Below are 24,309 nucleotides of genomic sequence, written 5' to 3'. Positions count from 1 at the left end.
ATTTCATTGAAACTTCATTTGATGTATATAAAATACAAACTAATATATTTAGTAATAAATATTTAATATATTTAATATTTAGCTAATATACTAAGTGCACAGTTATTCATATGAGCAATAAAGTCTGCATAACAACAGATATAGTACATGTGAAGACTCAAAATAATGTTTAGAAACACACGCACAAATTTATTTAATTAGTGCTATCTCTCTCCCTGATTTTTATGGAAAGAAAAGTATCCACATAAACTTTACAAAAGTAAATAATGAGCAAAGTCTAAATATAAAGTGGTTTGATTTAATGTGCACATGCTCCTCCGGAACAGATACAGCTTAGCAGTGGCATAAATATAGTGTTATTGCAAACAGTATTATAGATTATTCTATAACACAAACATATAAAGGCAGACAAAATATAAATTTAATTCAAGCTACCCTTACCATCTTCTACATCCTTCAGAATGCTCTGAGAAGTAGGATAATAGCTGCTCTCTTTGGCTTTTAAGATCGTAACCATTTTTTGAACAACAGGAGACTGAAGCTAGAATCATAAACAAACAAAAATTTTCAGTAAAGACCAAATTAAATTTAAGAACATTTCTGTCACAAAATGGAGTATGTTGCCTACTTGGATATAGAGAGTGAAATCAAAAGTTTTACTGCCAACTTCAATGGAGACAGGACTTCACACAAAGTATTTAAAAAAAAAAAAAAAATATCTCAAGTACTGTATATGCACATTGATTTCCATGGATGTTGGATCAGGCCCAATGAAAAAACTCCCATTGACTTCAGTGGGTAATGGGTCAGGCTCTCTATGCTTATGTTTATCCAATTTATACTGGAGCACTGCTAATAACCAGGGTAGTGAAAATACAGAATTAAAAAGAGGATGGTAACATCTGTTTTCCACCTCCAAACAATATTTCATATTTAAAATGTAAATAATTTTAATAGCTGCACAAAGTTTTAACAAAAAACACAGCTGGAGGACTTGTAATATCTATTTTAACAAGCCAGTATTTTGAAGCAGCAGCCTCCATTCCATAGCTAAGGTTGAAGGTACTTTCCCATTATAAGCCTGATTTTCAAGCCCAAATTTCTTCAGAAATAAATCTTTCCCCTTATGTAGCATTTTCTGGGGGAGAGACATAGTAAAAGTTTTCTAAAGCTCTGGATTGAGATTTTCAAATTGGCACAGGGAAGTTAGCCATACGCATCTTAAAATTAATGGAACATGTGTAGTTAAATCCCCTGCACGGGTTCAACCTTGATATTTTTTTTTCTTTGTTATTCAAGTTTTGAAAGTTTTCCTTATTATTTTATGGCTCTTCATATGTTTCTAAAATGGCTTGCCTAGGAACTCCAATTTTATTTTACTGGACCTGTGAGGGAAAATGCCTAGTCATATATTTCTTTTGGTGGTATTGTTCTGGGTGGAGAGAGTGCAAAGATATAGACTCAAAGAGGCATAGTAAGAGTACCTCAGAAAGATACAGAGTAGAGGAAAGGCTAAACATGAATTGGAGGGATGGGGAACAAATCAAAGGGAGATAAAGCACATTTATTAAAGTTTTTTTCCTAGTAAGAAGGGTTGATGCAAAATTATAAATAACTAAGTTTTGTTTGTTTGTTTTTCAAAGGATTGGCTAAAACAAGCTGTGGGTTCAGAAAGTTGCGTCTGCCCCCCCCCCACCACCACCACCTATGCCACCTCCTCCCAATTTTTTATTTTTTATTATTTTCAAAGAGCATGGAGGAAGTTGATCTGGGGGGAGGCAGGACATAAAAGGGAACAGGGGAAGACAGAGAGGGATGCAGCGGACTCGGGGCAAGAAAATGCTGGAATGCATTTCCCCTCCTCCAGATCTTACACAACCACCTGTTCTAAACTTCTGTTGATCATTTTTTTAAAAAAACCAACCAAATAAACAGGGTAATTCCTAAACAAAAAAGCTCATTTAGTGAATTTAGTTTGAAGATGTGTTTCAGTGGAGTCTGGCTAACCACCACAAAAAATTCTTTCTTGACAACACACACACGTTAGATAATTTAGAAATGAACAATTAAGGGATCCAGACAGTTCCCCACTGCCACGTAGTCCTTCATCACCAACTATCACTTCCTGTTATTTACAGCATCACCCATCCTTAACTCCATTTTGTTTGGACATATCTATGGGGCCAGATAAATCAGAAATCCAGGTCTTCAGCTGTGCCCTTTTTCTATGCAGGTTATTTGAAACACGGAAACCAGTGGCTCAATTTGCATGCAAAAATAAGACAACCGTTGAGAGAAGCCCTCAAATTCTGCTGAATATCTGCAAATACGTACTTGATCATATATGCACAACAAATTATCTTTTCTTGTCTTCCAGAAGTTGAGCTCAGTTTGGGGATCTGAATGGAGGCCTTGTAGAAGAGGTTGAACAGAATCCCTTTTTAATATGTCACGTATCTGATGCGACCATTTAATAACCATAGATTCAATTGCATGCAGCATGGTCCTAGCATATGGATATTGTCTGAAAAAAGAAAAAAAATTATCAGTGTTTTTGCTGAATTACAGGTGGTGTTCCAGGGCAGTGGTGTAGCAATAGGTGTCCTTATCCTTCTCTTTACACTTTATCATGAACACTTTAGTGTGAATACCTAGAATACTGAGTCCAGTGCTGGCCAACACATTAGCAGAAAGAAAAATTCAAACCACTACAACTAAATGATCAGCTAGCCAAAAGGATTGATTTATGAGGAAAGAATAAAAGAGTTTACCGTCAGTAAACAGATTACAAATTTTCCTCAGATCTATACACTGTTCAAAGATATTGGCCAAATACTCCCCATGAACAATTCTTGGTTTGTGAGAGTTCAGTATTCAAAATCCAAGTTTTGTTGTTTAGTTTACTGGTCCCAAGTCACATGATACTGTTCCCATTTCTTGACTGGATGATTATAAGTTATACTCAGGTTTCCAGTCCAAGTATTCAACATTTATAAGTTCAAAATTCACTTCCTATGATTATTCTTAAACATTTCCTAACGTGCACTCTTTCTAGTCACTTTTCAGCCTGTTAGTTTGTTTGCTATAATATACAGTTCAGGGCCCACAAAGATAAGGAAGGGTGCAAGCAAAGCTGAACTAAATTATATTTACAGAATATTAGGGTGTGCGTCTATCTCTGACTATGAGATATCAGCAGGTCTACATATGATCTTGTACAGAAATAACTAAATTAGTTTAAAAATTCACAGCTTTTGTTGTTTCAGTGCAAGTCTGTGTATGGATATTCTTCATTAAAAAATGTAAGTGTTTACTTCAATGTCATTTAAGGAGTTAAAAAGCCAGTATTAACAAGAGTTGTGAATTTAAACAAATTTAATTATTTCAGTGCAGGTTTGTGTGTAGATAAGCCCAAACTCTCTCCTTTCTGTCTGGGACCCCTGGCTTTCACCTCTCCTGTCCTCTTCTATGTCTAAAATGCCTGCATGAAGTCATCATCTTCTCCCACTGCCCTTCTCACACCACACTGCTCCTGTTGTCTTGCTATCTCTTAATACATTAAATTCAAGAAGATGGTCCTCACATGCAAGGCTCTACATAATCTTGCCCTGCAACCTCAAATTTAAATCTAATTTCTCTCCATTCTCCTTCCCAGTCCTTTCACCTTATTCCACTCTGCAGCTCATTTTCCCATTTGGGACTTCATGCTTACATCATGCTGCTGGAACACTCCCTGTTCCTCAGTCACCAAGTGCTTTCTCTTTTCTCTCCACCTAGCACAGAGGGGCTTCGATCCTGATTGAGGCCCCACACATTACAACAATAAGAATAAATCCTACCCTTCTGAGCAATCCCTTATCAATAATCTGTGCAGACAACCTGTCCTGAACTCTTGTCATGTGTTCGTCTTATTTAAACTGTAAGCTCTTTGGGGCTGGAATGTGTCATTGCCATGTAAATTTATGGTGATTTAATACTGTTTATTGAAACCGCAATGACCACTAGTTGCTCAAAGGATGATATCAAAAAGGTCGGACTTTCCTGGATGTCTAAATATACATCTTCCAGAATTTAAAACAACCACCATGTCTAAATATAATGATAGATCAGGGCAGACCCTCTGCTGGTGTAAACGGTCATAGCTTAATTGACTGCAGTGGAGCTCTATTATTTTAAACCAGCTGAGAATCTGGTCCCATATTTCAGTCCCTCCAATTAACATCAGAAAGATTCAGGTAAATGATGACAAAAGGCACCATTGTATAGCATTTTTCTATTTTCTTAACTCTGGTTGGAACAGCAGCAGGTGGTCTAAAATAATTTAGCCTTATGGCTACTAAATATTAGAGAATAAATCAGTGCACATATTGTGATACATTGAGTTCTTAGAAATAAAAGAAATAACCTGAGCAATGTAGCACACATATCCCTTTAAAACAAACACTTGTACTTTTATATAATAACAATTGAGCATAATAAAACAAATAGCATCTAGTATTTCAAACAGTAGCATTGTAAAATATTGCCCAAGGGATACAAAAATTACATTTGTTATGCAATAATTCTTCTCAGGGATTATATCACTATTTAAATATTTTTCCTTCCCTCAAGTAGTATTTTACTGTTACTGTCCTCACTATATATACATAATTCCATGAAAAGCAGTCTTAAAATTAAACTCCTCTTAATCCTTGTGCATGACACTAGCCCTGCAAATTAGAACATTCAACCAATCACTGCTGCTCCCATTGAAACAGCCGCTGAGGTCACGTTGAATGAAGAGCACTAAGAGTGAAAGAGAAATATATGGTAAGTGGAAAAGAGAGAGGGGAACATGGAAGGGGAGCGAGAGAACAGGCTGCAGTCCAGCAGAACACTTAAGCACCTGCTTAACTTTTAAAGCACTTGAATTGTTCCACTGAAGGCAATAAGATTACTCATGTGATTGAAGTTAAGCTTGTATGCAAGCACTCTGCTGCATCTGAGCCACAGAAAGGAAGTAGTAGCTATTGGCAGTACATTCAAAACTTTAATCCAAAAAATAACTAGCCATATTTCATACTATGAGACTATAATTTCACATAGAGATTCTGGTGAATACACAAACAACTTTTGCCTTGCTCTTGCAGTTAACTAGCCACCGCTAGAAACCAAGCCCTTGAGGATACATTCTACGTAGCCTCTCATATGCCGAGAGCAATTTCCATGTTTAATTTAGTTATTTTGTAAAAATCTCTGTTGGCATTTTGAGGCAACATAATTTGGGACACTCTTTAAAATGTTCATCGGAGTGATATTATAACCAAAGTGTTCCAAATTCAATATCATAAGGGATACTGTTAACATTTACTGATAAGTTTATTTCACTAATGCAACTAATATCAGTTTAAATTTCTGTGGCTGAAAGATCATTAGGTGCAGTGGCTCTTAGTTGTATTATATGTGTTGCGTTTCTTACTTATTTTCAGTGCACATCTGATGCAAGTCAGCCTTTGCTGCAACTGTTGGAATGGGAAGAAGGGTTCTTCCTGACATCATTCCCTTCATAACATGCACCTTATTTTTCAAAATTTCCACATGACGTTCCATATCTTGTGAAACAAAATGTGGCCAGGATCCATGGTTTTTCTTATTGGAAAGAACAGGTACTAAAACCTGGAGTCAGAGCAGGGAAAGAAGGGTTACAAATGAGTTAAATGTTTAAAGTTTTTCAGTGGTACTTCACAACATACTGCTTCTTTAAATCCTGAGTGGAACAACGCACACACACCAAAACTAAACTAAAGCATATGTCAGAAACAAATGATTACTTAAACCAAAGTCAACTTTTTGATTTTTAATATATACTTTTCTTGTTGATGTACATGTGTTCAAACCTATCCCAATTGTGTTGTGCACAAAAAGAATATCAATATGTATTTACACTCCCCCCAAATCAACTGAGCCCAACATTGAGGTTCTTTTTCAGAAACCATGAACTATACTACTTTTGTTATTTCTCCTCCACCTTTTCCCCATAAAAAATAGGGAAAAAAAAAAGAGGGAGAGAAATAAATAGCCAGGTCTCTGCATCCAACCTTTCCCATCAGAGGGCACAAAATTATCATCAACATCCCGGTCCCCAAGTGTCTGGGTTTAATAGACAAACAAATAATGAGTAATCCCTAAGTATAATTAAATTTTCTTGTCAGGTTCAACTTTATATTTAGAGTAATCTCTCTGAGTAAAAATACCTATAATAAGCCTTTGTAAAATTATTTTTTTCCATTAGGGCAAATGTTTAGTTTTGTCTGTGTCTGAATAATGCATATTCAAAACATTTAATTCCTAATCCTTTAATTCCTTCATATAAATAAAACATTTCCTAACTCCTAGCTACATTTTCTATAGTGCATATCACTGTACTTTTGAAGCACTTAAGCACATGCTTAACTTTAAGCATATGATTATTGCTCACTGAAGTTTACAATTAGGCATGTGCTTAAGCACTTTGCCAAATGTGGGTAGAACATAGTTCCTGCTTAAGTGCTTTATGAATCAAGTCTAATCCACAAATAAGTAAATTAAATCTGCATACTAATGTCACATAGGGACCTTTTTTAGGATTGTTTTTATTACATTAGTGCACATAGATCCCAGTCAGGTTAAGGCCCCTATTAGGCTCAATATTGTACAGCCATAAAACAATGAGCTCACCATCTTAGGCTCAAATGCTACAAACAGCTCATACAGAGCCCCACAGACTTCTACCTGTGCAGGACTCCTTGTAGGATTAGGGGCATTTGTTTAAAACAAGGCACAACAGGGAGGTGAAATGAAGGGTGAAGGACAGGGAAAACAGTGATACAGTATAATCATGTTTTTGCATAGACTGAGTGCAAAATTTGTAGTTATAAACCTTGATTCTAGTTGTTGTATTAGAGACAGATGAATATATCGACAGTGGCCTGAGCTCCTCACCTCCCTTTCTACTGTCAGTTGTTCTGTAGTGTTCTACAGGCATCATGGTAAAGTGTATGTTAAGAGAGGATGTGGCACAAAGCATACCCAGAGCATGCCACCCCACAAAATGGCACTGCAATCACTGCACCTCAGTCCCCTCTTTGTTGTTCAGTAATCATTGTGGTCCCCAGCTGTGTGAAAGAGATCCTCTTAAAACAATAACTACTTAGAAATCTGGTGGAACTTCTTGGAGTTCACTAAAAGAGGACTGTCACCCATCATCAAACCTGATAGTATTCAAAGAAAGTTTTTAAACTAAGGACGGGAGAAACCCCTTCAACAAGGCCAATTATTAATTGTATATATACTAAGTTTCTCTCTATTTAAGTTTAAAACAAGTTTTATACGATTTCTGTTATCAAAGAATGGATCTGTTAATAAAAAGAATTAAAAAACCAGAGAAGAGAAAAGTGAAAAGAAAAAGATCCTCTTTATTCTGTGATGCAGTTCCAACTGCTTCTGCACAACAGTGAGCTTCCCTTGTGGGTGAAAAGATAAGCCAGGTAAGGTACAGTTTCTACAACTACACAGCTTCCTTGAAACTTCAGGGCTCTCATGCACCCAGGAGTGGGTGTGTTTGTGTTTATTAACTAGCATTCTTCCACTTGGGATCTACTTTGTTAAATCTTTACAAAATAAATAACATTCCCCTGGCTCTTCCAGGCTCAAGACCCTCCTTCTCTTAGGGCTTTCCATTTATCGTTGGTTTCGAGCTTCAGGTCCCATCTCTCTTAGATCTTGTCTACACTACACAGTTTTGTTGACAAAAGTCAGCTTTCATCAACAAAACAGTGAAGGTGTACACAAAAAATGGTCCGCCTGCAGACTTAACTCCCCTGCTACGCTGACAAAATAAAACCATGTGGATGAATGACAAGAGCTTTTTGCGAGGTAGTTAGAGTGACAGGGTGTCAGTGTAGACAGTGCACTTGCTTATATTGCCCTAATTGGCCTCCTGGAAGCGTCCCACAATGCCCATCATGACTGCTCTGGTCAGCAGTTTGAACTCTGCTGCCCTACAGGTACTCAGGCATACACCTCTTCCCAGTTTAAAGGCCCAGGGATTTTTGTAAATTCCCCTCCCTGTTTCCTCAGTGTGGATTGTTCACACAGCATCTTCCCAGCTGACCATGCCAGCTTTCCACAACAGATGCGCTCCCACATGGAGTACACCATAGCTGTTGGATCTGCTGGGTCTGGGGGATAGGAGGCTGTGCAGTCACAACTTCGCTCAAGTTGTAGGAACTTTGGTATCTATAGCCAGATGGCTCATGGCATGCAGGAGAAGGGACATGAAAGGGGCATGCAGCAGTGCCATAAGATCAAGGAGCTGAGGCAAGTGTACCAGAAGGCCCGGGAGGGCAAGCACCACTCTGGTGCAGTGTCAAAAACATGCCACTTCCATGAGGAGCTGCACCCCATCCTTGGCAGTGACCCCACCACCACCAAGAGCCCCGTGGACACTTCAGGACGACTGGAGGCAGCAGCCAGTGGAGTCAACCCGCAGGACAAAAGTGCTGGATAAGGAAGCGGAGTTGAAGGAGGATGTGGGACATGCAACAACTTCAGAGGGGTCTAGCCAGTCCCAGGGCTACGGCTCTGGCACTCATGAAGTAGGAGAGGCAAGCTCTGGTAAACAAGTATTTTGCTTTGATACTCCACAGTGATAGGACATTGAGGTCTCATTTATTTTGTTATATGGTAGAAGAGAGTGTAATAATGCAGTGCTGGCAAGACCCAACTGAGAGTGCCAATTCAGGACAAATTGCTTAAAACTGGGCAATTACAGCCCAAGGCTGGGGTTTTTCCACCTCTAAGGCAAACCAAACCAGCCAGCCAAAGAGGACTTTGGTCTCACCCCACTGGCTAACCACAAGTCACACAAGCAATTCCCTTAGACATTCCAGTTTCTCAGTATCACCACCAGTGCCACTCGTCCTGGGGATGAATGGTTATGAAAACCAACACCCTAATAAAAAAGAAAAAGGTTCTCTCAATCCCAAAGAATCAAGCCCCAGACCCAGGTCAATATACATATCAGATCTTACCCACAAATCACGCTTGCCAATCCTTAATAATCTAAAATCTAAAGATTTATCCATAAAAGGAAAAAGATATAGATGAAAATTAGAATTGGTTAAATGGAATCAATTACATACAATAACAGCAAAGCTCTTGGTTCAGGCTTGTAGCGGTGATAGAATAAACTGCAGGTTCAAATCAAGTCTCTGGAGTACACCCCCAGCTGGGATGGGTCATTCAGTCCTTTGTGTAGAGCTTCCATTTGTAGCAAAGTCCCTCCAGAGGTAAGAAGCAAGATTGAAGACAAGATGGAGATGAGGCATCGGCCTTTTATAGTCTTTTCCAGGTGTAAGAACACCTTTTTGTTCTTACAGTGGAAAATTACAGCAAAATGGAGTCTGGAGTCACATGGGCAAGTTCCTGCATACTTTGCTGAGTTACAAGGCATATCTGTCTTCTCTCAAGGGGTCAGTTGTATAGCTGATGGTCCTTAATGGGCCATCAATCAGGCTAGGCAGGGTTAACACCAACTTGTCTGAGATATCACCCAGAAGCACAGCACAAATTTGAAATACAGACAGTGCAGAGCCAATACTCATAACTTCAACTACAAAATGATACAGACATACAGACAGCATAATCATAACCAGCAACCCATAACCTGGTCTTAGACACCTTATATGACCCCCTTTACATAAGATTTGGTGACACTACAGCACCTTGGTTGCAACCATGTTCTATATGGTCCCAGACTATATCAATAACGTCACACCCGCAAAGCAAAATTGATGCAGGAAGGGATGACACAAACCTCACTGACTGCATCTCAAGAGCTCCCCATCCTTGGGCCTGTCTCACTCCAGCTAGTGTTGGGTTAAAAGCCATACCAGTGTATAACAGAAATGGTTTATCAAAGTCATGTTCAATAACATGATTGAATCTCTTTACAAACCTCAAGATAAAACTTGGTTAGAACAATAGTGGATTGGATCTGCTCTTGCAGCATGGTTTCTGTATGTCTCATGTGATCTTGCCAAGAGCTAAAGAACACAGCTACTTTATCCATACAAGCTTTGGCAAATGTTTGGAACCCAATTAACACCAAATCAATGTAGATATTAATGTTGTTCATAGTACAGGAATCTTGGCATTTAGCCATGAAAGCAATATGGTAGTGTGCCTCAGTTTCCCTTTTCATACAGCACATTAGGTCTGGAATGTCTTTTCCCCAGTGAAAAGTTCCAATACTGTTTACAGGCATTAACTGTGAAATATCAATATAGCAAGGCGTTTTAACATAAAGTGTGTTCTCATGTATTTCTTTCAACACGTTCAAGGGATTTTCCAAAAGATTAGGCACATTGTACATTCTTACAGTTCTTGGTAATAGCAACACATTAGTTACAAAAAAATCACCATTAGCAATAAAAACAAATTTATTGCAAGTGCCCATCTACAATCATGTTTGTCATGTCACATGTATTTGGCCCAATACCATTGGAGTTTGGGCATTTTAGGGTTAATTTTGCAAAGGGAAGCCACAGGTTAAGTTCTCTCTTTCCTCCTTGTCCTGAAGGATCAGACCCTGATTTCTCTTGCTTAACAGAATTCACTGGCTGATGGGGTGGGCTCTCTTTGCTAACAGCTATTAGCAAGTCTTTGTTTTCTGGGTATGTCTACACAACAGGATTATTCTGATTTTACATAAACCAGTTTTGTAAAACAGATTGTATAAAGTCGAGTGCACGCGGCCACGCAAAGCACAAAAATTCAGCGGTGTGCATCCATGTACCGAGGCTAGCGTCGATTTCCGGAGCGTTGCACTGTGGGTAGCTATCCCATAGTTCCCACAGTCTGCCCCGCCCATTGGAATTCTGGGTTGAGATCCCAATGCAAAAACAGTGTCGCGGGTGATTCTGGGTAAATGTCGTCACTCAATCCTTCCTCCGTGAAAGCAACGGCAGACAATCATTTCCCGCCCTTTTTCCCTGGATTTGCCCCTGGATGACGCCATAGCATGGCCATCAGGAGCCCTTTTTGCCTTTGTCAGCTGTCACCATTGGTTGTTAATGGACGCTGCTGACAGACGCGAGTCTGCAGGCTACAGAGCCGCATCATTTGCCTTTGCCAGGTAGCAGAGACGGTTATCAGTCAATTCTGTACTGTCTGCTGTGCCATTGTAAGAGTGCGATGAGATGACGGTTATCAGTCATTCTGTACCTGTCTCTTTGTCATGGTTGCTCCTGGCTGGCCTTCGCTGAGGTCAGCCAGGGAGCCAAAGACAAGAAATAGGAATTGGGGGGGGGGGGACTCCCGGGTCATTCCTCCTCTTTATTTTTATTTCTAAAATAGAGTCAATCCTTGCCTGAATATGGGGCATGTATCTAGAACCAGTGTATCAGAGAACCAGAGAGCACAGCCGCTCCATGTCGATCCGCAGAATGATAAGCTGCATCCCATTCACGGGGGCCCCTCCAACAACCCCACCCATTGCTTCCCTCTCTCCCAACCTCTTGGGCTACCGTGCAGTGTCCCCCATTTGTTTGATAAAGTAATAAGAACGAGGAATAGAAACAGTGAGTATTTAGTGAGATAAAATGAGGGGAGGCAGCCTCCAGCTGCTATGATAGTCCAGGCAGTACAGAATCTTTCTTCAGACATGAAAGGGGGGGCTGATGGAACTCAGCCCCAGTTGCTATGATGAGACGTTACCAACCGTCTGTACCACCCGCTGGAATGACCGGAGTCATTCCTATTTTTACCTAGGCGCCCCCGGCCGACCTCACCTGAGGACAGCCAGGAGCACTCATGGTTGATGACGAGGACAGCTATCAGTCCTTTTGTACTGTACCGCCTGCCACCAGGGAGAGGAGGGAGGAGAGGATGCTGCTGTTCCTAGTCGCAGCACCCGCGTCCCACGCAGCATGCAGTAGACATAGGGCAACATTGAAAAAAGTCAAGAAATGATTTTTTTCCCTTTTCTTTCACTGGTGGTGGGGGGGGGGCGTAAATTGACGAGATATACCCTGAACCACCCCGGACAATGTGTTTAACCCTACAGGCACTGGGAGCTCAGCCAAGAATGCAAATACTTTTCGGGGACTGTGGGACAGATGGAGTCCTCAGTCCCCCTCCCTTCTCCCTCCCTCCATGAGCGTCATTTGATTCTTTGGCTTTCCGTTACGTTTGTCACACAGCACTGTGCTGTGGACTCTGTATTATAGCCTGGAGATATTTTTCAAATGCTTTGCATTTTGTCTTCGTAACGGAGCTCTGATAGAACAGATTTGTCTCCCATACAGCGATCAGATCCAGTATCTCCCATACGGTCCATGCTGGAGCTCTTTTTGATTGGACTGCATCGTCACCCGTGCTGATCAGAGCTCCACGCTAGGTAAACAGGAAATGCAATTCAAAAGTTTGTGGAGTTTTTCCTGTCTACCTGGCCAGTGCATTCGAGTTCAGATTGCTTTCCAGAGCAGTCACAATTGTGCACTGCAGGATACCGCCGAGGCCAATACGTCGATTTGCTGCACACTAACTTAATCCGACATGGCAATGCCGATTTCAGCGCTACTCCTATCGTCAGGGAGGAGCACAGAAACTGGTTTAAAGAGCCCTTTATATCGATATTAAGGGCCTTGTTGTGTGGGTGGGTGCAGAGTTAAATCAGTTTAACGCTGCTAAATTCGGTTTAAACACGTAGTGTAGACCAGGCCTCCCTGACAGCCAGGTAATTAGCATCAACACAGACACTAGCTTTTAGATTTTCAGCTGCTACCAATTCCAAGGCTTGACTCTGTCTTACAGAGATACCACACAAATCCAAAGAGTCTGAGAGTGAGAGTTTGCTTGATCTCCCCTGCATCCTGAAGCATTCAGCCATAAAACTATTCTGCTCTGAAACACCAGTAACCAAGTCTGTCCTCAGACCCTGAAGCATAGACTGCTCACTTAAAGAATCAGAATGGAGACATTCCTCTTTCAACAACCTTCCGTGGTCATACACAGCCACTTGGTCATAGGGCCGCTCAACTTTCTTAACAGCTCTTACTCCATCTGAGACCTTCTTTAAGCTATCCACACTGGATCTTTCAAAAGGAAAAAGTCAATGGATCCATTCACAACAGAAAATTTCTGGCTGTTAGGAACTGAAACTTTCTTGATTAAATCACTTTCACACCCTTCAGTTGCAGTAAACTGCTTGCACAGATTATCAAGAGGGTTCTTTCCCCAGGAGCTTCTCTAAGCAGCAATTCCCCTCCCCCTACAATCACAGAAATTCTGCCCTTACCTTCTTCACCTAGGGCTTGTTCTAAATGAACACTTTCATGAGCAACAACAGACTCTTTGTGGGTCTCTCTTACATCCAGAATTACCTCTGGCCCATCAGGCAGATTCCTACACAATCCTCTTTCAGGCAACCTCATAGACTTACTAGATACAAGGTTAGAAGCATTCTCTTTTCCTTTGCAACACACAAGTTCAGGAATCTTTTCCTTCTTGCTACAAGTCGTCAAACTGTCAGTAACTAACACAATTAAATCACCTTCATGCTCTCCTTGTGCCCTGGCTAGGGTATCATGCTGATCAGATAGAGTTGCTACATCCTTTTCCAACCACAGATTAGCAACTGGCAAACTACAAGCACCAGAATTGTCTGGTCTCTGGGATTTTGCTACGACACTAAATGGATGCAACCTAGTTACAGTGCCATGCAGCCCAATATACCATTAGCCTTTTTGGCAACAAGGGCTCACTGTTGATAGATATCCAGCTTCTCGTCCACTGTAAACCCTAGGTCCTTTTTTGCAGAATTGCCGCTGAGCCGGTCAGTCCCCAGCCTGTAGCAGTGCATGGGATTCTTCCATCTTAAGTGCAGGACTCATCAGATTTCTTTTGTCCCAGTCCTCCAATTTGTCTAGGTAACCCTGGACCGTATTCCTACTCTCCAGCATATCTACCTCTCCCTGCAGCTTAGTGTCATCCGCAAACTTGTGCGGGTGCAATACATCCCACCACCCAGATAATTAATTAAGATGTTGAACAAAACTAGCCCCAGAGACACACTGCTTGATACTGGCTGCCAACTAGACATCGAGACGTTGATCACTACCCACTGAGCCTGACAATCTAGCCAGCTTTCTATCCATCTGTCAGGGTTCCCTCCCCACTCTGGACTCTGGGGTTCAAATCTGGGGACCTGCATGAAAGACCCCCTAAGCTTATATTCCACCATCTTAGGTTAAAAACTTCCCCAAAGCACAAATTCCTTGCCCTGGGATGGTATCACTGTCACCAACAAATGAGTTAGACAAAGATTCAGGAAAAGGACCACTTGGGGTTCTTATTACCCCAAAATATCCCCCCACCAAGTCCCTTCACCCCCTTTCCTAGGGAGGATTGAGAATAATATACTAACCAAATAGGTAACCAAGGTGACCACAGACCAGACCCTTTGGGTTTTTAAGACACTAAAAACCCAATCAGATTCTTAAAAAACAGAATTTTATTAAAGTAAAAGAAGTACCTCTGTAAAATCAGGATGGAAGGTAATTTACAGGGTAATAAGATTTTAAAAAGATGATTCCCCTCAAGGCAAAACTTTAAAGTTACAAAATAACAGGAATAAACCTCCCTCTTAGCATAGGAAAAATTCACAAGCTAAAACAAAAGATAATCTAACGCATTTCCTTACTCTTTCTGTAATATTAGATGTATCATTTCAGTAGGAGCTGGATTACTTGCTTGGTCTCTCTCTGTCTCAGAGAGACCACCACACAGAGCATAAAGCAAAAACCTTCACCCACAGATTTGAAAGTATCTTCTCCTCTTATTGGTCCTTTTGGTCAGGTGCCAACCAGGTTATTTGAGCTTCTTAACCCTTTAGCGGTAAAGGAGGGATTTTAGGCTACCCTTAGCTGTATGTTCATGACACCACCTTATAGTCCATTCATCCAATCCATACTTTAACTTGCTGGCAAGAATACTGTGGGACTTCTTCCCTTTTTTAAAGATGGGCACTATATTTGCCTTTTTCCCAATCGTCTGGAACCACGCCCGATCACCATGAGTTTTCAGAGATAATGGCCAATGTCTCTGCAATCACATCAGCCCACTCCGTCAGCACTCTCGGATTCATTAGATCCGGCCCCATAGACTTGTGCATGTCCAGCTTTTCTAAATAGTCCTTAACCTGTTCTTTCAGCATTGAGGGCTGCTCACCTCCCCACCCCACCCCCATACTGTGCTGCCCAGTGCAGCAGTCTGGGAGCTGACCTTGTCTGTGAAAACCAAGGCAAAATAAGCATTGAGTACTCCAGCTTCTTCCACATCATCTGTCTCTAGGTTGCCTCCCACATTCAGTAAGTGTCCCACACTTTCCCTGACTTTTTTCTTGTTCCTAACATACCTGTACAAACCCTTCTTCTTACCCTTCATATCCCTTGTTAACTACAACTCCAATTGTCCTTTGGTCTTCCTGATTATATCCCTGCATGCTCGAGCAACATTTTTATACTCCTCCCTAGTCATTTGTCCAAGTTTCCACTTCTTGTAAGCTTCCTTTGTGTGTTTAAGCTCACTGAAAATTTCTCTGTTAAGCCAAGCTGGTCACCTGCAATATTTGTTGTTCTTTCTACACATTGGGATGGTTTGTACCTGTGCCTTCAGTAAGCCTTCTTTAAAATACAGCCAGCTCTCCTGGACTCCTTTTCCCCCTCATATTAGCCTCCCAAGGGATCCTGCCCATCAGTTCCCTGAGGGAGTCAAAGTCTGCTTTTCTGAAGTTCAGGGTCCGTATCCCAATCCCTGAGTTCAAAGCTGCTTCTTCTTTCAGGAGCAGATCTCCCCAGTCCTCCTTCCTGGCTGGCCCTCGTGACCCATCAGCATGGTTCTCTCACAGAAGAGCCTCCCTGCAGCTCTCTTGACACTAATCTCCCTTGAGAATTCCTTTTTAAGCCTCAGCATATGGTTACAGGACTCTGGCACCCACTCCCAGCATAGCTGATGATCCTTCTCAGAATTTGAACATCTTTGTCTTCAAAGGATTGTACCTTGGAACAGATTAGTGTTAAAAGGGATATGAAGGATGAGTCAGAGTTAGACTTTATTAAGAAGGCTACTCTAACCTTTCCATATTTACGAAAACTGCTATGGCTTGATTTTGTTTAGAACGGAAAGTGAAAAGGAGCAAGCTGTTTGATTTTTCATTTTCTTATTTTTGTTGAATACTCCCCTGTGGTATGAAATTTTATTGCATATTGTGAACAACTTTTTAAATGAGAACATAAAATTTCATTAAGAATTCCTTGTTTATATACTAAACAGACATAATGAAGTTGCTTTTAAAACGTCTGACCTTCCAGTTTTCATCCATCCATCCTTTTACTACTTTTTAAAAGGTTTAACTGCATTTTTGTTTTCAGTGTTTGCTCAAGTCTTTGACATGCCCTCTAATGTAGATAATCAGCAACACATGAGTTGTCTCAGGTTACACAAGATCTTTAAATCAAATATTTGAAGAAGTACTATTGTTGTGAAATTCTCAGTTGATTTCTGCAGAATGTATTAGTCAGGTAAACAGGTAGAGTAGCACTATCAGTATGATTTGTTACAACTAAATTCCAAATGTGTGTTTGTTGCTGTACATCCTCTATAGCAACAAACCAGGAAAAAGGTAATTAATTTTTAATACTAAAATACATTTGAACAAATTGAATGCATAGCCAAACCAAATACATCAGCTTTCACAAAGGAGAATAGGCTCCCAAGTCAATGTAGAATTTGGAATTAAGACATCCATGTAGTGAATGTATCCTTGACCTCATCAGCAGCAAACCTCTTCTTTTCATTACAGTTTGGGGCCCTCACTCCATGAACTAAAAAAAAAAACAAAAAACAAAAAAACCACACACCATCACTTCACTTTGCCAGCCTCTATAAAAAAATGGATTCCCAATGAAATGTGTGAAACCCTGCCTCACTGAAGTCAATGGGAGTTCTCCTACTGACTTCAATGAGGCCAGAATTTCATCCTTTATCTTTCCAGTGTAAGTTTGCTGAAGTTCTATTACCTCTTTTGCTCTTAACCAGCTTGTTTCCACTGGCCCCAAGACAATAACTTCCTCCCAAATAAGATGGCTACCCCAAAATAATGACCAATTCAAGGTCAACAAAGTCACTGGCCAACATAGTGAGAATCTACAGTGCCCATCTAGTCTCTGCATCTATCACTATATATATATTTTTAATTATTTTTGGATTTCTACATCTTAATTGCACATATTTTTCACTTTACTGAAATACATTTGATTATATTCCTAATTAATCAAAGAATTTGAAAATTAAATTATATTTATTACATTGAAAAAGAATCATGCAAAGGGAATATTTTTGGAGAAGTATTAATAAATATACTCATTTCTACTGTGATCATTTTCATATTTAAATTCCCAAAGTCCTGTTTTTCTAATGTTTACCAGGAATTTTAAGTTTTTGTATTCTGACTGAGTTATTTTCTTACTAAGGGCCAAATTCTGTCTTGAGTAACAGTGGTGTAAATCCAAAGTAACTTGATTTAATTCAGTGGATTTATAGCACTGTAACTCAGACCAGAATTTGACCACATGTGAGCATGTTAACTGAGTGCCAGGAGAAGCAGCAAATAACATATGAAATATTTTAAATATAATTTTAAAAAGGAGATAGTGGTCTTGCTATAGACCTAAACATAAAGAAGTGATACCTGGCCATCTGGGGGATGAAGCGTTTACATTTATAATAAACTTTTTTTTTTCCTTCCAACCATAAGATTCCAAATGCAACTTTAAAACTCAGAGCCAAATTCAACCCTGTTGTAAGCGCTGATGTCAAACGTGTTGCACTACCTCTATCAGCATTGAATTTGATCCTGAGAGCCTACCAACACAGGCTGTAAAAACAAAAGTGAAGTGTTTTGAATAACATGACTATGTATCTATGTAACAGAAATTACATGTATACCAAATGAATGATTTCTGATGTCTGTTTGATGCTACGCAACTTATCTCATCCAGTTACTTGTTTTCATATTCCTCCTTTTTGCTTATATTATTCTCTTTCTTAAAAGTGACAAGATTTTAAAACTTTGCATATATATTTATCTTATGATTTACATTTCAGAGGAAGGTTCTCCAAAAGTGGAGTAAAATTTTGGCTGAGATCTACTGGAACTGAACTCCTATTAGTGAGGAAAACTTTTTAAATACCCCTCCTCATTGATCCTATACGCTCTTCCTCACAGTTGCTGGAACTAAGGGTGCTGGGGGGGCTGCCGCACCTTCTGCCCCCGATTTGAAGTGGTTTCCATCATATACAGGGTTTAGAGTTTGGTTCAATGGCTGTCAGCAACCCCACCATACAAATTGTTCCAGCGCCTCTGCCCCTCCTGTGAAATAGTTACAGATTCATCAGATGCAAAAAATTTTTTGCTCATGTGACTGTGAAAGCTATTTTTAATTATTAAAATTCACATAGTTCTGACCTGGAGTAATGACTGCATATACTCTTAACTTTTCGCATGTAACTAACATCTGCTATTTCAATATTCCTGAATGAGAGATAATAATCAACCACAGGAGAACTGACTCCTAACCTATCTTTCATGCTGACATCTTTTGGACAAGAGGAGTACTGTACAATGTCCCTCACAAAATCTAGGCTGCTGAAAACGAGTTCTAGATGCCTGAACAGAATCAAGCAAGCACTTAACCTATTACAAGCAGGTTATACAAAATGTTCAGTGTGTGCTTCAAGCTTCACAACAATTCAGATGATGAAATCACTTCAGTTACAATAAATATTAAATAATAATACAACATATATTACAATGCCTCCACTACCAATCCTTTTGTGACATGTCTAGGCAACAGAGTAGCTGCAGTTTTATTGTATTTTTTTTTCCTTTTACCAGTGTAAGCATTATTTTTCTGCTGTCCACTATCTGTTGGAAATTATAATAAATGCAAGACTCAAATTTTAAGGTTTATCACAAATATTTAGTTATAAATACCTCTTCTATGAAATCAACTGTATGCTCAAGTGGCGTTGCAGACAACTCTTCAAATACCAGCTCTTTTTTGTAATTGTCTGTTCCAATGCGTTCTGTGGTCTTCATAACGCAAACTAATTTGTGTGTTATATCACTGGGTATCTAAAACAACAGAATCATAGGTTATCGGTTCTACAAGAATATGATCTTTACAGTACAAAGTAGTTAGAGAATAAACACCAATAGCTGCCTATTAGGTGACATACAATACTGAATATTGGCTACCACTCTGATACAATATTGAGGTCCTGGTTAGGCCTGTCGGGACTGAGTGGAGGGACCAGGGCACACCAGTACAAAAATAGCTGGTAGTAGAGCAGCCTGGGACTCTGAAGCACCTTTTCAGAATCCTTGTGCTGTGTGAGTGTCCAAAAATCTGTACTCAGACCTTGGACTTGCTTTGAGGTCTGGTTTTTCACCTGCCTGTGGTTGATCTTTTGCAAATAGGCGCCAGTTAAAAAAAAAAAAAAAATCCCTAAAAAACAACCAAAAACCCCATTTTATACTATACTAATAGAGAACTATGGCCACATTTTCAGACAACAGTATGCTTGCATCTTGAGGGTGGGTGAAATGAATCCCATACATGATGTCTGTAAAGTACGTTCAGATGATATATAGGGCCAAATTCTATCCCTTGATGTACGCCCATAACTTCCACTCAATACAAGCTAAATGAATGTTTCTGACAGCAGATTAGCCTAATTATTAATTCACATCCAACAATAAATTAACTCTTTCCAAAACCATCTCTCTCTTCATGAAAGTGTTAGATGCACAATAATCTGGCCCTAAACTTTCAATTTTACGTTTCTTTGAGGTGGATGTATTCCATCATTTAAGAGCTATGGAATTTGCCATTTATTCCACCCTTGTTCAGAATGTGCTCCAGAATTTAAACTTTCAACAAAAACACACACACACACACACACACACGACTTCCTTGTTGCAAAAGAAACTGCACAGAGTGCAGTAACTGATACATTGTCATCTTCCAGGGTCTGCAGACAGCCTGAAATCAAAGATCCAAGAGATTCCTAAACAGCTGCCAAAACTTTCACAGCTTTACCCCTGACATTTCAACAATGCTACAGACCTATGTGTTGCCAGTACAAAATCTGCACAATAACTGAAAATGTGGGGATAGCGTAAAATAAATTGAATTTAAATACACAGAAAGACAGAGCTAGCGTATTGACTGTATTATTTATATTCATATTTAATTAAATTAAAAATCTCAGTTTAAGCGACCATATATTTTTCAGTCTGCCACAGAAAGTAGCTGGGCTTGCAGCAGAACTTAGATCCAGTTTGCCACAAGAGACTTTGACCAGAGCCAGGCTTTATAAAATTGTCCTATGAACTGTTTTTAAAATACAAAGCCACAAAGGTGCTCCTTTTCCTGGATTATGTCACACATTCAAGGCAGTATTGTGAAGATATTTTAAGACAAACTAATGACATTTACTATAATTAAGTGGCACAGGGTGGCCATGGAATGGCCCCATCAGGCAGTGTGGCTTGGAGCACCCATTATTGTGTGCACTCTTGACCCGTTGGTTTGATATAATGAAGTTAGATTTTCTGTTTGATTCTTTGGCAAGGGACATAAGCGATAGCAAAATAGTACTCCAAGGGTCAAGAAATATGGGGAAAGAGGGCTACAGGCGAGACTTTTTTTTTTAATTAATTAATTTAAGGAAACTGGATAGTATACTGAGCAAAGTAACTCCTTTTATTCCCCTGGAGACCCAATTCTGGTGGTAGAAACTGTCTTAGAGGAGTTACTTGCATTATAATGTTACTAATAAGTTTCTGGCAGCTGATAGCCAATGATCAAGACAATTCAAGGACAAATTATTATTTTTTTAATCTCCAGTGATGTAGATGTGCAGTGGGTATTTTAACTAAGTGCACTGATATCTTTAGAAATTGAGGCATTAACTAAGGAACATACATATATAATATTAAGTACTCTCAGTTACTTGCACTCCTAGCTAAAACCAGTAAGTTTGTTAGCTATTACATTCTGTAGGTGACGTTTTGGCCTCACTGAAGTCAATGGCAAAACTGCCATTGAGTTCAGTGGAGCCAGGATTTAACCCAAACAGGATATGCTAATAGTCTAGAGGGATGAGTCCTCTCCATCACTATGGACCAGACTGGGCCCCCATTGTCACACTGATGAGCAGTTACTCCCATGAGTAATCCAATTGATTAAATGAATCTATTTGTGTACTCACAAGTGTAAGGGCATGTCTGTCTCAATCTGATCCTACCTTAACCAAATCACATTTTAAATGCAGTGATCCTCAGATCTGAGTGATTCAGGAACCAAATTAGCAACGAACATTACCCAGAGCCACAGTATTGTGAATTCATTGTTTCATTTACTACAATACTATATATAAATATATAAGCATTCTCACAGCAAGTAAATTTAATAGTACAAGCTGATAACTTAACACAGTAAAAGATCCTGATTGGTTAATAATTAAATCAGTGTTTTAATCATGTGATGCCAATTACCACAGCAGACACTTTAAAAAGCCACTTGCTCCTCCCAAGCCTCAGTCTGAATATCACTACTTTAAAAGGAAGACTCTTAAGAAAAGGGATAAGACTACCAGAGAGGTGGAAAGGAATGGCTGACTGAAGTAGTTTCTACAGAGTGCATTAATGCTAGGATGTCTATACTAAAGATTAAACTGAAATCATTCTCAATAAAATTTGTTCATAAATTTCCTCTTATTTCCCCCTTAGAATCATTGCAGTGGGGACAAAACCAGAAAGGTCTAAACATTGTCGGTGATGGCGGTTCAGATAAAATTAAACTCTGCTCCCAATTTATCCCCAATTTTGCCCATCTCTACTAATATTAAAGAGGCTTGACTCCATTCATCCGTAAGTCCTAACCCTGAAAGGGCCAAGCAGTGGGATCGTGCTTTCACGGCATGTCTTAAGATCTCTGTGCTACAAAACACCAGCAAATATATTTGCGGCATCCCGAAGCCCAATGGGTACCGTATTTGTAATTCACACTTGAGCACCTTACCTTCTGCATAGCTGTTAACGTTCCTGCCCGAGGGGAGCAAAACAGCAAGAAAGCTGCTTCGGTTTTATCCAAAAACTCCGCCAGGGTTTTCTGGTTCTCCTCATTTTCAAGATATTTGCTCCATTTCTCTGCTTGAAAGTTCAGCAAAAGTGCCAGACGGTGCCCCACAAACCGGACCCTCTCCTCCTCGGTGAAACTTTCTTTCTGCGCAGCCTCTTCCTCCTCCATCTCCAGCCCCAGAATTGGAAGGGCTGGTGGGAGCCGCTGACGCGCAAACGGACTCTCGCACAAGTTGCTGCTCGGGGAATAACGTGGCCCTCGTCTTCAAACTCCCGCCCGCACAGCAGATACCACTTGGTGTCCCCTTGCAAATGCACCAGCTCTGGTTAGCCCGGGTGGTTTGCAGTTCAGTTCCCTCTACAGCCCCAGCTCGGCCCGTCTTACAAATCCCCTCAGCTACCGGACGGCGCAGTCGCTTCTCTAAAGTTTCCTTCCTCCCCTGCCCTGTATTTGCAGTTCGCCCGCGGCTACCTCACTGCCCGGCCTGTGGGCCCTGACAAGCACCCAGGGCACTAGTTAGATTGTTCCTACCGCAGCCTCAGCTGCAATAAATTGCAAGGCAGCGGCGTCCGGTTTCCCTGGGGATGACGGAGCCACGGGGACAGCTGGCCCCGCCTCTCCGGAGAGTAAATCACACTTCTTCCCAACCAGGGCACCGCCTCCTGGGGAACCAACCACCGCCACCCACCAGCCGAGGGGAGGGGGCGGCAGAGATGTTCAGCGTCTCTGTGGAGCCAACTGGGTTTGGGGGGCTCAGAATAAGGTCGGAGGGTTTCACTCTCCCTGATACGGTTCCATGTCCAGCCTCCCTCCTCCTCCACCCCCGCTCTCCCGACCCAGCTAGGCACCCGCCCAACGGGGCAGTCGCCGCTCGGTGAGGCTCTGGCTAGGCGCTCAGAGTCCGGAGGAGCCCAGAGTCCAGTTGAATAGGATCCTAGCCGTGCTGGATGTGAGGGGCCTGGCTGGCTGCGCCTGGCGGGAGGAGGAATCCCACACCCTTGGAGCACAGAGAGGGCAGAATGAGAAGATTTACGTGTGAAATGCGCGCTCCTCCTTGTGAATCTCAGCACCCAGGGTTGTGGGGACAGCGCTTATGGACAGTTTTGTTTTTTTAAATGGGGGGAGGAGGGAAGCAGCTTTGTGATTAATAACTCAGCTGCTTGGTGTTGCAACAACAAAATGTAACTAAGATTAAGTGACCGCAAAAAACATGCATATAAAATGTCAATGTGGAAAAATAATGCTCCACCTGTGCACTTTGTAAAAGAGTACAATACTTAGCATGTTTTATACCCAATACTCAAACCTAAACATGCATGTAAGATTGTAACAAGATTCCAAGAAAGCACATTATTCTAAGTACAGTGCAATGGTTAGTTTAAAGATGTACATGCATGCAATATTTGTATATATCTAAATGCCACAGTTTGGTGAATTATTAGGGTCCTACCAAATTCACAGTCCATTTTGGTCAATGTCACAGTCATAGGATTTTAAAAATCTTAACTTTCATGATTTCAGCTATTGAAATCTGAAATTTCATGGTGTAACTGTAGGGGTCCTGACCCAAAAAGGAGCTGTGGGCAGCTCACAAAGTTATTGTAGGGGATTGCAGTACTGCTATCCTTATTTCTGTGCTGCCATTGGTGGCGGCTCTGCCTTCAGAGCTGGGCAGCTGGAGAGCGGTGGCTGCTGGCCAGGAGCTCAACTCTGAAGGTGGAGCTGCTGCCAGTGCAGAAGTAAGGGTGGCAAAACCATACTATGCCATCCTTTCTTCTGCTCTGCTGCCTGCAGAGCTGGGACCTCCTCCAGGCTGCCCAGCTCTGAAGGCAGTGTAGAAGTAAGGGTGGCAATACTGTGACCCCCCTCTCCCCCCACAAAAAAAAACCTGGCAACCCCCCTGCAATTCCCTTTTGGGTCAGGACTCCCAATTTGAGAAAGGCTGTTCTCCCCCTGTGAAATCTGTATAGTGTAGGGTAAAAGCACACAAAAAAACACTAGATTTCATGAGGGGAGACCAAATTTCACGGTCCATTACATGTTTTTCATGGCCATGAATTTGATAGGGCTCTAGTAATAA

General features: G+C 40.8%; 1 protein-coding gene across 1 annotated transcript in view; it reads right to left on the bottom strand.

Annotated features, from left to right (window-relative positions):
* The window catches only part of DNAH11 (dynein axonemal heavy chain 11), a 308,320-nt gene extending 285,571 nt beyond the window's left edge, over positions 1 to 22,749 (bottom strand). The window contains exons 1-5 of the mRNA XM_075062396.1: positions 22,170 to 22,749; positions 19,076 to 19,216; positions 5,459 to 5,655; positions 2,335 to 2,524; positions 442 to 541 (exon numbers count right to left, since the gene is read on the bottom strand). Of these exons, the coding sequence (XP_074918497.1) occupies positions 442 to 541; positions 2,335 to 2,524; positions 5,459 to 5,655; positions 19,076 to 19,216; positions 22,170 to 22,397 (856 nt within the window). The 5' untranslated portion in view covers positions 22,398 to 22,749. The remainder of the gene's footprint in view (positions 1 to 441; positions 542 to 2,334; positions 2,525 to 5,458; positions 5,656 to 19,075; positions 19,217 to 22,169) is intronic.
* Positions 22,750 to 24,309: the final 1,560 nt, after the last annotated feature.

The sequence above is a fragment of the Chelonoidis abingdonii genome, chromosome 2, assembly GCF_003597395.2.
Source record: "Chelonoidis abingdonii isolate Lonesome George chromosome 2, CheloAbing_2.0, whole genome shotgun sequence".
Taxonomy (NCBI): domain Eukaryota; kingdom Metazoa; phylum Chordata; order Testudines; family Testudinidae; genus Chelonoidis; species Chelonoidis abingdonii.
The sequence above is the reverse complement of the archived record's forward strand: the minus strand, read 5'-3'. Positions and strand labels throughout refer to the sequence as shown.